Raw genomic sequence first — 13,390 nt, forward strand, 5'->3', positions numbered from 1 at the left:
CGTCCCCAACACACACCTTTCCTGTTTCCATTGGACTCACACTGCCACCTGCTGGCAATGCTTAGGGCCTACTAGCTGATCAATGATGTTTGAAGAGGTTTTTTCCTGTTATCTAGGAATGAAGTTCCTCCCTTAACAGGTTTATCTTAAAAGGGAGGAAAGCGAGGAGAACTTGTTTTTCAGTCACAAAAGATTCTCCTTGGTATATATACTATCTAAGGGATTTCCTCAGTGTAATGGGTCCTAGACTAGAGTAAGTCTGGTGGTAGGGAGACAGAAACCTGTAAATTTTCCTAGATCTAAAGGGAGATTTGCTCAGTCTCAGTAAGTAAATTATTTTCCTCAACTAGGGTTTCATTTACAACCTTCACACTTTCCACAGCCCACAGGAAGTTTCCATGTAAGTATCTTGCTGCAGTGGACTGAACTGCAATGTGTTCTTTAATATATTTCTCCAACATTCTTTAGTGTTTTACCAGATATAAATGCTCTGTAAAAATACAAGGTGCCTGATCAAATTAGACTATGAACTCGTCAAAGGCAGTGACTCTGTGTGGGTCCCAGAGAATACTGGGTATTCAACTATTATGTACTGAATTGGACTAAAATAGGAAATGTTGATATCAGTATAACTTTTTATAATAAAAATTATTTATTGGCCATTCAAAGGGCCCACTCCCACCAGCCCATCTTACCCTTTAATGTTCAATGAGTCAGGAATTTGTTCAAATACAGATCAAACCACCCTCTGGTCCTGCCTCAATCCTTTAGTGTTATTTGATTCAACAGAGGGAAGTGGATGGACAGGTAGTCCCAGATGAGTGTCCTGTCCAATTTTCAACTATTCCCCCTGCTTGAAAATACCACCACCAATACCAACCAACAAGTTCCTATAGTCTCAATCAGTAAACAGCTGAACCCAACTCTTGTGCCCTCTCTCCAACCCAGGGCTTCGGGTAGGAGAGAGATTTAAGTCTTTTGTCACTGAAGCTAATTTTGAGAGCGATGAATGGGAGAAGGGAGGCATTTAATGGACCATGGAAACCCCACCCTTCCCATTCCCAACCTTAGTCTCTTGTACCCGATTGTCCAGGGGGCTGGAGGTGGGTCACTGCCATGAGGAGAGAGATCAGGGAGGCCAATCCTAGAAAGGGAAAAAAAAAAAAAAAAAAAAAGATTTACAGTTTTATTGGTCAAGGTGATTATCTGGCCTCTCTGTATCCAACCATCTTAGCCATTCAAATGCTAACCCCCACCTTCAGCCATCCAACTCCCAATCTTTCCACTTCTTCATTCTAAAAAAATGAGGAGAAAGAGCCATCCTGTCATATCCTTGCCTTTGCTGAGATCAAGCCCCAAGTTTGATCTCCCATGTGAAGTAGAGCGACAGAAGAATAGAACAGAAGGGCTCTTCCTCGAGGGTGGGAGAGAGCTACAGTCAGCTTTCCTGCCTTCTACTCTCTGTACCCTGGCTGCTATTTCCCCCTTGCTTCTGGCCAAACTCAGGAAAGGAATAAATCCAGCTGGCCCTCAGGTCTAAAACTAGAAAAAGAGCCATTAACTCAAATGGAAACATTTGGCTGTACTTTATTTCGTTCTTCTTAAACCTAGCAAGGAAAGGAGAAGACAAAGATCATTTTCTTACCTTGCCTGAGTGGAGTTACTGCCCTGGACAATTGCACTGAAAAATGAAATATCCTAAAGGATCCCCAGTTTAACTCCAAACCTGGCCTGCTGCTCTATACCCTCCAACTCCTACGCTTAGAGAGTTTCCCTGCTTCCTGAGGCATGGAAAGTTCACTGGTTGAAAGGCATTATCTCACCTTGGTGACCGTTTATTCTCATTACCATCTCACCAGGTTCCCTCCCCCAGTAGTCAAGGATCAGAGCCATGTCCAAGGCTTTTGCCACACATTCATCCTGTTGGCATTGTTCCTGACCCAGAAAACGCTAAGCAAAAGCTGTGTGCAGAGACCCCAGCCCCAGCCCCTGCTAGCTGGGAAAAGGTGATCCCACAAGATGTTCCTTCAGTCGTCAATGGCCCCAGCCCCATCTCCCTCCAAGTGTCCAGAAGCCCATCAGGATTCCAGTCGAGGTGAGGGGGCGGGCCGGAGGTAGCTGTCCGACATGATGATGTCGCTGGTGAGTTGTTGCTCCAGGAACTCCGAGGTCTCCTCAGCTATCTGGCCTGGAATTCGAAAGTCAACGGCAGGTGGCTCCTGCTTGGGGCTGGGTACGGGTCGGGAAACCCAGGACTCCGAAGGACAACCAGTACCCTGAAGGAACTGCAGGAAGTTCTCCTCAATGGAGCCCTCCCGGCTAGGTAGCCTCAGCTCCTCCTCCGGAGCCGGCTTGAAGAAGCAGACAAACTGCTTGCTGAGCTCGCCCCGGATCTGCCGGTTGAGACATCCATAGAAGAAAGGGTTGGAAGTGAAGCAGAAGTAGCCGATCCAGGTCACCACGTTCTCCACCTGCCCGGTCGAAATGGGCTGAGCACTCAGGGCCACGTAGAGGTGGAAAGAAAAGTAGGGCAACCAACAGAGCAGAAACTGTCCCCCCACAGCTAGGAGGACCACCGCAGCCTTCCCTCCCCCGAACGTCCGGTGCGGAGTGGTCTGGGGAGCCCCCGAGCTGGTGACCATGGTGGAGCGGCTGCTGAGAGACTCGGAGCGTTGCCGGGGCGTCTCCATCCACGTGGGCAGCGGTCCGTGCTGCATGGCAGCCACTCGAGCTACTCGGAACATGCTGCAGTAAACCACAAGGATAAGGAGCAGAGGCAACAAAAAGTAAAGGGCAGCAAAGACCACCACGAAAAGCTGGCAGTAGGCACTGTGGCTCCATTGGAGTGAGCAGCCTGGGGGGGTGCTGGGCGCTCCCTCCTCCCGGGAGACCCTTCCCAACACTGGCACAGAAGCCATGGCCAAGGCTTTCACCCACACACCCACCAGCACAGAGGCCACCAGCCCCAGCGTCATGCGCACCTCGTAGCGCATGGGGTGGACAACGTAATAGTAGCGCTCCACGTTGATGGCCGACACCGAGAGAATGGCCAGGCTAACGAAGCATATGCTCAGGAACAAGTAGAGGCGGCAGGCGACCTCCCCAAAGAGGTCATGGTCAAAGAGGGCAGAGCTGGAGAGCATGGCCAGGGGCATGAGGGTCAGGGCGGCCAACAGGTCCACCAGGCACAGGTGGAAGACGAAGACGAATTTTCGGAGGGCAGGTGTCTTGGCGATAACAGCCATCACAGCGGCGTTGCCAGCCACAGCGATCAAGTCCAGCAGGAGCATGAAGAAGAGGGCCACAGATTCTGAGGCCACGTCCCGCAGCCCCACCTCTGGGACCCCACTGGCAGTAGAGGGACCTGGTGTTTGAGGGACCCTCCCCAGAGTGGAAGAGTTCCCTGATGACTGGGGGATGGGAGAGGACTCCATGGGGCCGGAAGAGGACACCCAGGGCACCTCCCGTCACAGGCCCATCCCCCATCCTAGTCCAGTGACCCTGGGATGGCCAGCCCAGGCCCAGGCTTCCCAATTTGGTGTGTGGGGATAGGGGGGGAGGGCGCCTCCTGCTGGAGCCTCCTGGACAGGCTCTTACCGCCAGCCTCCCAGGTCAGACTGTGCATAGAGAACGGAGGGCTCAGAAGCTCATCTCTCCTTTCTGGAAGATGGTGGCTCTGGTCCACTTTGGTGACATCGAAGAAGCAGGAGATGTGAGAGATGCTGGAGCCTCACTCACTCAACACTCCACCTTCTGAGTGGTCTCGGGCTCCTTGTTTCTTTTCCTTTCCTCTGTTCTCCATACCCTTCTCCCCTCTCAGGGATTGTTATCCAGAGATTCTAAATCCTCTTTCTCCCTCTCCCGGGGTCCTGCTGAGCTCCAGGATAGTGCCCCAGTTTTAAAGTTGCTTATGTAAATTTCCCGATCTCTTGACTCTCCAAATGGCAGGAGCTGTTGGGGAGTAGAAGGGACACAGGATCTGGTTTCCAGTTTCAGGTCTGGGAATTGCTAACTCTGTGACTCTTGTGAACTTCAGTTTCCTCACAAAGACATCTGTAAAATGAAGAGAATAATATCTACTTCACAACTGTGTTTGGAGGGTCCGGTGAGACTTCATAACAATACTACCAATAAGCATAACATTTACGTGGTGCTTTCCACATGCCAAACCCTGTTCTAAAGCACTGTATGTAAATAAACTCATTTTAATCCTCACACAACCTATGAGGTAGATGCTATTCTTATCCCCATTTTGCAATTGATGAAACAGGCCTAGAGAGGGGAAATAACTTACCAAAAGTGGCAAGGTCTGCGTGTGTACCCGCAACCCAAGCACTCGGGCTCCAGGGCCAGTACTCTACCCACCAGACGGTGCCCCCCACGGCGGCTGGAACGCAGTAGGCATTCGATGAATAGTCGTTGAACTTGAACCATCTCTAAAAATGTCTGTCAGTGTTCTGGGGCTCCCATTTGGAAGAGATCACCTGAAAGGGGGAAGGACCTTGCTTTAGTGTCCTGTGACATCACCATCCCCCCAGACACAGAGTTGCCATTTGGGGAGTGTTGAAAAGGAACAGTGAAAACAAAATGTCCCAGCTGGAAGGAAGCTGGGATGTCAGCTCATCCAGCCTCCACTGCCCCCCAAGCAAGAAGGGGTAAGTCACTTGACAGCTGCCCTTCCTCACCCACTCATTAGCTTCTCAAGGCCACTGTGCCCCTGCAGATGGGAGAGGAAATGCTCCCAACCTCGCACTCCCCAGGTCCCAGGTCTCTGATCACTGGAGCACATCCCTGGCCCAGAGTCCTCCTGGTCCTGGACTGTTAGCAGAATCCAGAGTAAGGAGGGAGGAGTAGGTGTCTAAGAGGGGCACAGGGGTGAGAGAGGCTAGGTCACTGTTATCATGGAAATAGGGGAGCATAAAGCAGAGAAGGCAACTGAAGGAAATTGGGAGAGGACGAAGTCTGGGGTTTCAGCGTCCCTCATTTCTGATCAAAGGGCAGATCAAATGTTTTATGTGTCTCGTTATCCATATTAAGTTTGCATATAATTGAAATAATAATGCAATTATAAATTATTTTCATTTCCATATCCTATTCTTACAGTCTCTCAGTATAATGTGTGAAGGTATGCAAATTAGAGGCAAACTATGGACATGCCAAGTCTGATGGTCTGTCTGTAGACAAGTCACAAGTTCCATGGATCACAGTTTCTTCATCTGTAAAATGGGAAGGTTGAACTGGACGACCGCCAAGATTCCCATATCTGACAACACTTAATGACTCTGTGAGTTCCTGGGCTATAAAGGGCCTTGTGGTTGCTCAATTAAAAAACCCATCGTGGGGCATCTGGGTGGCTCAGTCGTGACTTCGGCTCAGGGCATGATCTCGTGGTTTGTAATTTCGAGCCCTGCATCAGGCTCTGCACTGATGGTGCAGAGCCTGCTTGGGATTCTCTCCCTCCCTCCCTCTCTCTCTCTCTCAAAATAAATAAACTTAAAAAAAAAAAAACACATCATTTCTCTGACCGTAATGAAGTGGACCATGTAAGGCAGACAGGCCCCATTCCCTCTCCATAGTTACAGCCTTACAACCACCCTTGGGTTTTGGCATTACCACCAACCTTGCACTAATGCATGCAATAAGTACTCAATAGAACTTTGTCAATTATATCAAACTCAAACTTATCTGTTAAATCCCTGCCCCTGAGTACGTACTCCCAAGTACACTCAGTAGATCAACTATGTGTCAGCCAGGGGACTCTGCTTTGGAAAGGGTAACCTGGGCTCCTGGACTTGGGGCAGCCCTAACTTTGGACAACTGCCTAGAGAGATGCCTTTCCCCGGGGATAACAGAAAGCTCGTTTCACAATTAAAATGGCCACATAGGCTCAGGGTCTACAGAGAAGGTGAAGAGAGGGCTCAAAAGTGGAGACATCAGCTTCTCACAAGACAGTCTGACAGGAAAAAATGCAGAGAGCAACGCTAGGGGAGGTGTCCTTGCCCCTTACTCTCCAGGCCGTGACTTCTTCGTCCCTTCCACCTGGGAGTGGGGCCCAGAAGATGTGGCTCTGAGGCCTTGGGAGCTGAAGGATAGGCCTCCCGTGTTTGCATGGACATCAAGAGTCTGCCAGCAAGGTGCACCCAGGGTCCCAGACTGAGGGAAGCAGACATGGTATCCACGTGGAGATGGAGGGGAGTCTGTACAGCCATGATGGAGCCCTAGGCAAGAAGGTATTGGACGTTTCTCGTTTCCATAGCCCCCTCGGCCTTGCCGGTATCTCCACACTGACTCCTAAATACCAGGATTCCAATTTACCTCCTAACAGATGGACCAACATTCCTGCTCCCCAGCACCCTTCTCACTGATGGGGGGGGGGGGGGCGTTGGGGATGAGAAGGTTGTGCATGACGGTGTCAGAGGGGAAGCCCAGAGAGCCTCACTCCACCCCTAGCTCACATCATCATGCCTTCTCACATGCTCTCGTCTTCCCACTGCTTCCTTCCAGCAAGCCCTCCCTCACCTCCAGCACCTCTCAGTACCTGGCAGGCTTTGCCACCACAGGGGCTAAAGTCTGGTCTCCCAGCAAGGGCATGGTCAAGTTACAAATATCCTTGTTTCAGGATGCAAGATGTGCATAAGTGCCGAGCCCAAGGCCACAGAGGTGTCGTTGGGATTCGCATGCACCTGTTTCCCAAATACAGAGCTTCCACCTCAAGAACCCGAGCCCAGCCTTTCTTCAGACAAGAGCATGCCCCCTCGTAAGCCAGGGGAGATTTCCAGGGGGCTACCACATCTCTCCCCAGCAGAGTTGCCCACGCCCAGGACACAGAGTTGCCCATGAGCGTAGATATCAAGGGACCCACTCCAAGGATGTGGGGTACCCATCTCTATGACATGGAGCAAGACAGATGGGGAACCCTGTCTGCCCGTGGGATGTGGGTACTCCCGCTGGCAGGAGATCAACCCCCATCTCTAGGCTTCAGACATGCCCACACCCCAATACTGCCTTTGAGATACCTGGGAGCCCATCCCTTGACAAAACTGCCCACCATAAGGTAGGGTGGGCTGGGTGGGCTGGTCCCTGGGACACAGAGCTACCCTCCTGCAGAGTACCTCAGCACTCACCATCAGGCCATTGGACCGGCCCCCATTCCTGGCCTAGTCGGCAACTCCTACCTTTGCTGAGCAGCTCCCGGCTCCCATGTGATAGCTCCTCTCAGCTGATGCTTCTCCAAGGCTGCTGAAGCCTGAACCACTGCAGTGAGCAGTGAGAGGCAGCCGGCAGAGCAAGATGCTCCACGAGCTTCTGGGTCCTAATGGCCTCCTGCTTCCCACCCAGCCCCTTGGAGCCACTTCTGAAGCAAGGAGCCAGGCACCAGTGCCCCCAGGGAAGACACCCAGGGGTGGTTCCAATCCTCCTCACTTCTCTCAGGCTGCTGGACTGGCATCTCAAAACTCTAGTGGGACTAAGTGACCGTAGGCAGGGGAGACACTCCTGACCAGCTTGATGAAGTATAAAGGGTATTTAGCATCAGAAAAATCCATTTTGTATTTTTTTTAATACAATTTATTGTCAAGTTAGCTAACAGACAGTGTTTATAGTGTATTCTTGGCTTCGGGAGTTGATTCCCATGATTCATTGCTTGCATACAACACCCAGTGCTCATAGAAAATCCAGGTTTAAGGCCTGGCTCTGGCACTTACTAGTTGTATGACCTTGGGCAAGTCACTTGCCATTCCCAGCCATAAATTTCTTATCTGTTCAAAGAGAATATAGGAGAGATGATCCTGAGGCTCCTGACAGCCGTGCTTCCGTGTGACATTAGAACAAAGATGCCCTTATAGCAGGCCAGTTAGTGCAGACACAGGGTGCCGGGGTTAGGCCTGGCAGCGGCCAAGACTTCAGGGTCTGGCTTCTTTGGCAGATACCAAATATGTACAAAGGATAGGTTTAGGAGTGACATTCAATTTTGTTTTCAATTTTTTTTTTTTTTTGAGAGAAAGAGAGAGAGAGACAGAGCAAGAGCAGGGGAGGGGCAGAGAGAGAGGGAGACACAGAATCAGAAGCAGGCTCCAGGCTCTGAGCCCTCAGCACAGAGCCCAATGCGGGGGCTCGAACTCACGGACCATGAGATCATGACCCAAGCTGAAGTCGGACACTCAAACGACTGAGCCACCCAGGCGCCCCAGACATTCAGTTTTGAAGGGGAGCTAAAGGCCTTGTCCTAACCCTGCATTTGTCCCTCAAACAGGCAAATTACCATTGTTTTCTTAGATTGTAAATTTCTTTGGTGTGGGCTGTGAAAACTTATGGGGATGGGGGGGGGGGGGGGTGGGATCCACAATGCTTCTCCCTGAAGATAAAGCGGGCACCAGGGACTAGGGAAGGCTCAGGTTAATCTGGATTTATAGGACTGGACTGAGCTGGGGTACATTATCCATGGAGGGTCCAAGGCCATGTTGTTAAACCTTTGGAGGTGAGATGGAGAAGGATGGCTTCCCACTATGAAGAAGCGATCACTTCCCTTAGGTATATGACTAACACCCAAGGATAGGATCCTAATATTGCAGAGCTCTAAGACATCCTACAGGACAAAGCATCCATGTTTCTGAGGCCCAGAGAGGTGAAGAGATTGTCCAAAGCCACACATGGCAGAGACATGAGATCGGACCAGGAATTCAGACAGGATAAGCTACTCCAGAGCCCTCTGCCCAGAGACTTGCCTATCCAGAAATTCCTTTTTGTCCTCAAAAGGGAAGAAAGAGAGTTCTGGAATTGTTTACCAGACCTAACCAACAGAGCCATAAGAACAACCCAGAGAGAGCAAGGTGGCTGCCCCAGGCCCCAGATCACCTGCAAAGAGGCCCCTGACCATCCCAGAGCTGGAGCAGTGATCGCCAGTATCCCCCCCACCATTTCTTGAGCTCTTACAAGTGCCAGGTCCTTTACATACAGTACCTCCACTCCCCACACAAGTTCTATGAGGCAGCCTTTATTCCCCTTACTTTATGGATGAGGAAAGGGCGCCAGAGGTTAAGTGACTTTCCGCAGATCATACACATAGGAAGTGCCAGAGCCAATATTTGAACCCAGGTCTGTTTGGAGCCAAGACATGTACTCTTTCCTCCATGCTCCCTCTGGAGACCTAACATGAGACTCTGGGCTGAAGCCCTAAAGCCTATTCCATAGAAGTGGCCACTACCTTTCAAGCAACAGCCTAAAACAAAACGACATATACCTTAGTACAGGGAAGTGAAATTAAAATATCAAACGTAAACCTGTAGACAGCCAAATGATTTTTATCAAACCCTGTGCTGACATGTTGGCAGGATCATCTTGAGATCAGTCAAACCCTCTGGGATCAATCAGGTAAAACCTAATCAGCACCCACATGCTTCCTACAGGGGCCCAGCCAATGCCCCCTTCGAAGGATTGAGAAAGAACCAGGGCAGACTCAGGCTCATCAGAACAGGATTATAGAAAGAGCACTGGATCGGGAAGAAAACCTTGGTTCTAGCTGAGCTCTACTCTATTGGTTGGTGGTAAGACCTTGGCCTGTAAGTTGACCATCTGTGCCTTAGTTTTTCTATCTATAAAATGGGCAAAAATTGGGGCACCTGGGTGGCTCAGTTGGTTAAGCGTCCGACTTCGGCTCAGGTCACGATGTCACAGTTCATGAGTTCGAGCCCCGCATCAGGCTCTGTGCTGACAGCTCAGAGCCTGGATTCTGCTTCCGATTCTGTGTCTCCTTCTCTGTGCCGCTCCCCCACTCATGCTCTGTCTCTCTCTCTCTCAAAAACAAATAAGCATTAAAAAAAATTGTTTAAAATGGGCACAAATTCTTAACACCCCCCCCCCCAACCCCTAGTTTATCGAATAGGGATAGGAAGTCTGAAATACAAACACAGCCTTATTTTCAGGCTTGGGGGAGCTAGCCAAACAACTGGTGTGGCAGCCAGCAGGCAGAGTCTCCAGGCCCTGAGGCCCCTCCCAGAGAGCTGTTAGGACAGGTGGTTCCAAGGAGGCAGTGGACCTTGGAGCATCCTCTCAGCTGCTGAAAGCCATTTTGGTTTGGGAGTACGGAGGGAGGGAAAACTTCCTGTCCTGGCCCTGGGGCAGCTGATGACAATAATAACAGTGATGATATGATGATGGTGGTGGAGATACCACTTTTCGAGGGCCCGGCCTGCGGAGGCACTTCTTATGCTGTATCTCGTTAAATGATCGAAATCAGCATTTGGAATAGCTATTGACATTACCTGCCACCGTCCCATCCTGCCAGTCCTTCTTTTTAGAGTTTAGCGCAATGGAGGATGGGGCAGACCAAGGTGGAGAAACTGGGGTGGTCACACAGACCACGTCAGAAATCCACTGCCCACCATGCCGCATGCAGGCCCAGAAATGGGCTCCTGTTACACTGGGGGCAGCGGCACCCCTCTCCTCAGTATTGTGATGGGCTCCCTGGTCCTAAGGTCTAATTTCTCCATCCCAGACTTGCTCCTTGGGGCGGCCCTGTCCCACTCACCCTTGCCCACGGGCACCCCTTGACAGGGTCACATCCACCCTATGCTCCCCGGCCTCCCCCAGCCCTTTCCTACTCCCTCAGGAGGAGACCTGGAAGCGAACCAAGTGTACCTTTCATCTGTCCATCCACCTAGTCAATAAATATCTATCAAATACCTTTTATGTGCCTACAGCTCTCTCCCAGTAACTCCTCACCTGCTTAGTGGCACCCACGGCCCTCCTCCGTTCTCTCTGCCTCTGTTGAAACCTGCTTTCAGGAAAGAGGCTGATAAATCCACTCATGCTGATAGCAGCTAATGTGTTCCCTCTCCCAGGGATATTAACAATTTAACAGGGAACAAAGGGAAGAAGCTGAATGCTGGGATTCCAGCATCGACCAGGCGTGTCCCTGAGATCCCACAACGTGGACTGTCAGTTCAGCCGCCCACTCCCCAGCCTGGGCTTGCCCCCCAGGATGCCAGCATTGGATCCTCTCTGCACCCCCCACATCCACATGGACACCCAGCTCTCCCCACACAGACAGTAGGCTCACAGCTGGGACCTCCCCGTCGTGGCTCGTGGCTGGCTGTCCAGATCCCCTGTACCAGCACCAGCCATGCCTGCTCCCCGGGCACCCACCCTGTGCCCACGATCTGGGGGCCAGGCTGAGGGGCTGAAGAGGAAAGCAGAGTGAGAGCCTTTCCATTCCCTTTATTCCCCCCACAGTCTGGCCTACACCCCCTGCCAGGAGCCAGGATCCAACGGTATATTCAGCCTGCAGCTGCCACTGGTCATGTGAGCCCATTGCTAGGTTACAGGGACCCAAAAATAAATCCTTCCCAACCAGATTAGAAACTGGGGGCCTTGGATGAACCAGGCTCAAAAGAGTGGCAGGAACACCCACAGTGCATGTGCAGGCCAGGCCTGCTAGGAGACAGGGGAGCCTTCCCCATATGGCCCACCCTTCTTCCATCAGTTGCGGCTCAAGGCTGGACCCCCAAAGAAAAACTACAGACAGTTCCTGGGTCCTTGACAACTATACAATAAGTAGGTCTACAGGGGGAGTGGGTCTTCCTAACAGTCAGGGATTGCTTGGGCAATGCCCCTCTCCCTGTTCTTCCCATCCAACCTCCCCACCATCTGCCTACCCTCTGAAAGCCCCATCCCACCCCCAGTGCACCCACAGGGCACCATTACCCATTTTCCCTGTGGCCTGTGAAGCGATCTGTATCAACTGCCCTTTTCCAGGCTCAGGAAGGGAGATCCAGCAGGGACACAGTACTGGGCACTTTCACAGAGTTCCACAACAATCTTCTGAGTTAGATTTAAGTAACTCCATTCATAAATGTGGAAACTGAAGCTCAGAGAGGTTAACTGACTTTCTCAGAGCCACACAGTTGAGCAGCTGGGCTTCACATCCCAGATCTGTATCTACTGAGGATGGGGATGTGGCAAGGAAGAGGACAGGGAAGCATAACAAAGGAAGGGGAATCCTTGAAAACCCTTCCCTGTGGTCTGATAACTGGGCACTCGACTTGCTCGGAACTGGGTACACCGTCTGCTATTGCCACCCACCTCCACGCCCTCTAAGCCAGGCTACCACTTGGGCTCTATCACCTTCTCTGAGAAACACTGTTCAGGACCTAGTTAGGGTCATTCCTGGTGCTCAGGCCTGGGGGGAGGGGGCATATACAACTCCCCACTGATCAGCACCCCTCTACTTCAGAACCTTGACACGGAATCAGAATAGCAGAACTCAAAGGGTCATAGGTGGCCAGGTACCTATTTTATAGATGAATAGGCCCAGAGAGGGGAAGTAACTTGCCCAAGGCTACCCAGCTGACCAGTGAAGGAGATGAGAATCCAAGCCTCCAGATTCCTACCTCCCTTTTTGTTTTTGGCCTGTCATTAAGGATGCAGCCAGTTGGGGTCCATCAAACCTGATGCTGAGGTCAACCTGTGGTTCCCCTAACACCCGGTGCCCTTTTAACCCCACCCAGCCCCCTGTTCTCCCCAACAAGGTTTTGAGGATGCCTAGACTCCCCACTCACTTCCACACTCAGGTCCTGGCCTCTCCATTCTGAACACACCTCTATAGTCTCCTAAAGCTTTGGAGCACCACCCCCCCACCCCCTTCAGCTCCCAACAGCCCAAACTGCAAGCTCCCTTTCACCCAATACAAGAAGTGTTTATTGAGTACCTACTCTATGAAAATGTCTGTGTAGGGGGTGAGAGGGATGAAAGGAAAATGATGCAATGATAATGAAAATGATGAAAACAAAACTTGCCCTTCTGGTGCTTACCATCTAAGATAGGGATGATGCAGGTTATAAGCTTCCAGAGAGAATCTGAGTGCTGTGGAGATTTAAAGGGAAAAAAAAAAAAAAGTGAACCACTCCCTCAGGAAATCTGGGCAGACTTCATGAAGGAAGTGGCATGGGTCTTAAAGGGGAGCATTGAATTTTCACTGGCAGTAAATGAAGGGGGTCAAGGAAGAGAAGAGTCAAGGAGGAAGGAGTTGGTCTAGAAAAAAAAAAAAAAAACATGGGGACAGACAAGTTTAGGGAATATCAGGGCACTGTGACTTGTTCAGTTTGACTGAAAAATAATTCACATGAAGGGAAGAAGTGAGAATGGAGAGGTAGATTGGTCAGGCTGTGGGTAAGCCAGACTGAAAGGCCAACACAGCAAAATGTTTTGAACAGGGAAATGAAGGACCTCAGATGTGCTGTCTCCTGTCTTTTCAGTGAGTCAGTCAATAAGTATTTACTGAACTCACAAGTTCCAGAGTGAGGGGTTGAACTCAAGGCTGGGAATTTTCCTTGTCATTCAGGCCCAGAAGGAGGGAAAACATACAGGTCACCAAGGACATGGTGTCTTCGAACAC

The 13,390-nt window shown here is 50.9% G+C and overlaps 1 protein-coding gene and 1 long non-coding RNA gene across 2 annotated transcripts; both read right to left on the reverse strand.

Moving 5' to 3' along the window:
• Nucleotides 1-663: 663 nt before the first annotated feature.
• On the reverse strand, nt 664-3,449 carry GPR61 (G protein-coupled receptor 61). The gene is made up of 2 exons (XM_060626432.3): nt 1,824-3,449; nt 664-1,144 (listed from the first exon to the last, which is right to left on the reverse strand). Exon 1 carries the CDS (start codon nt 3,432-3,434, stop codon nt 2,079-2,081), a length of 1,356 nt encoding a protein of 451 aa, XP_060482415.3. The 5' UTR covers nt 3,435-3,449; the 3' UTR covers nt 664-1,144; nt 1,824-2,078.
• Nucleotides 3,450-3,946: 497 nt separating this feature from the next.
• On the reverse strand, nt 3,947-7,425 carry LOC132673672 (uncharacterized). The gene is made up of 3 exons (XR_009608151.3): nt 7,176-7,425; nt 4,295-4,484; nt 3,947-4,053 (listed from the first exon to the last, which is right to left on the reverse strand). It is a non-coding gene; the product is annotated as an uncharacterized LOC132673672 (long non-coding RNA).
• Nucleotides 7,426-13,390: the final 5,965 nt, after the last annotated feature.

The sequence above is a fragment of the Panthera onca genome, chromosome C1 (genome assembly GCF_046562875.1).
Source record: "Panthera onca isolate mPanOnc1 chromosome C1, mPanOnc1 haplotype 2, whole genome shotgun sequence".
NCBI classification, from domain to species: domain Eukaryota; kingdom Metazoa; phylum Chordata; class Mammalia; order Carnivora; family Felidae; genus Panthera; species Panthera onca.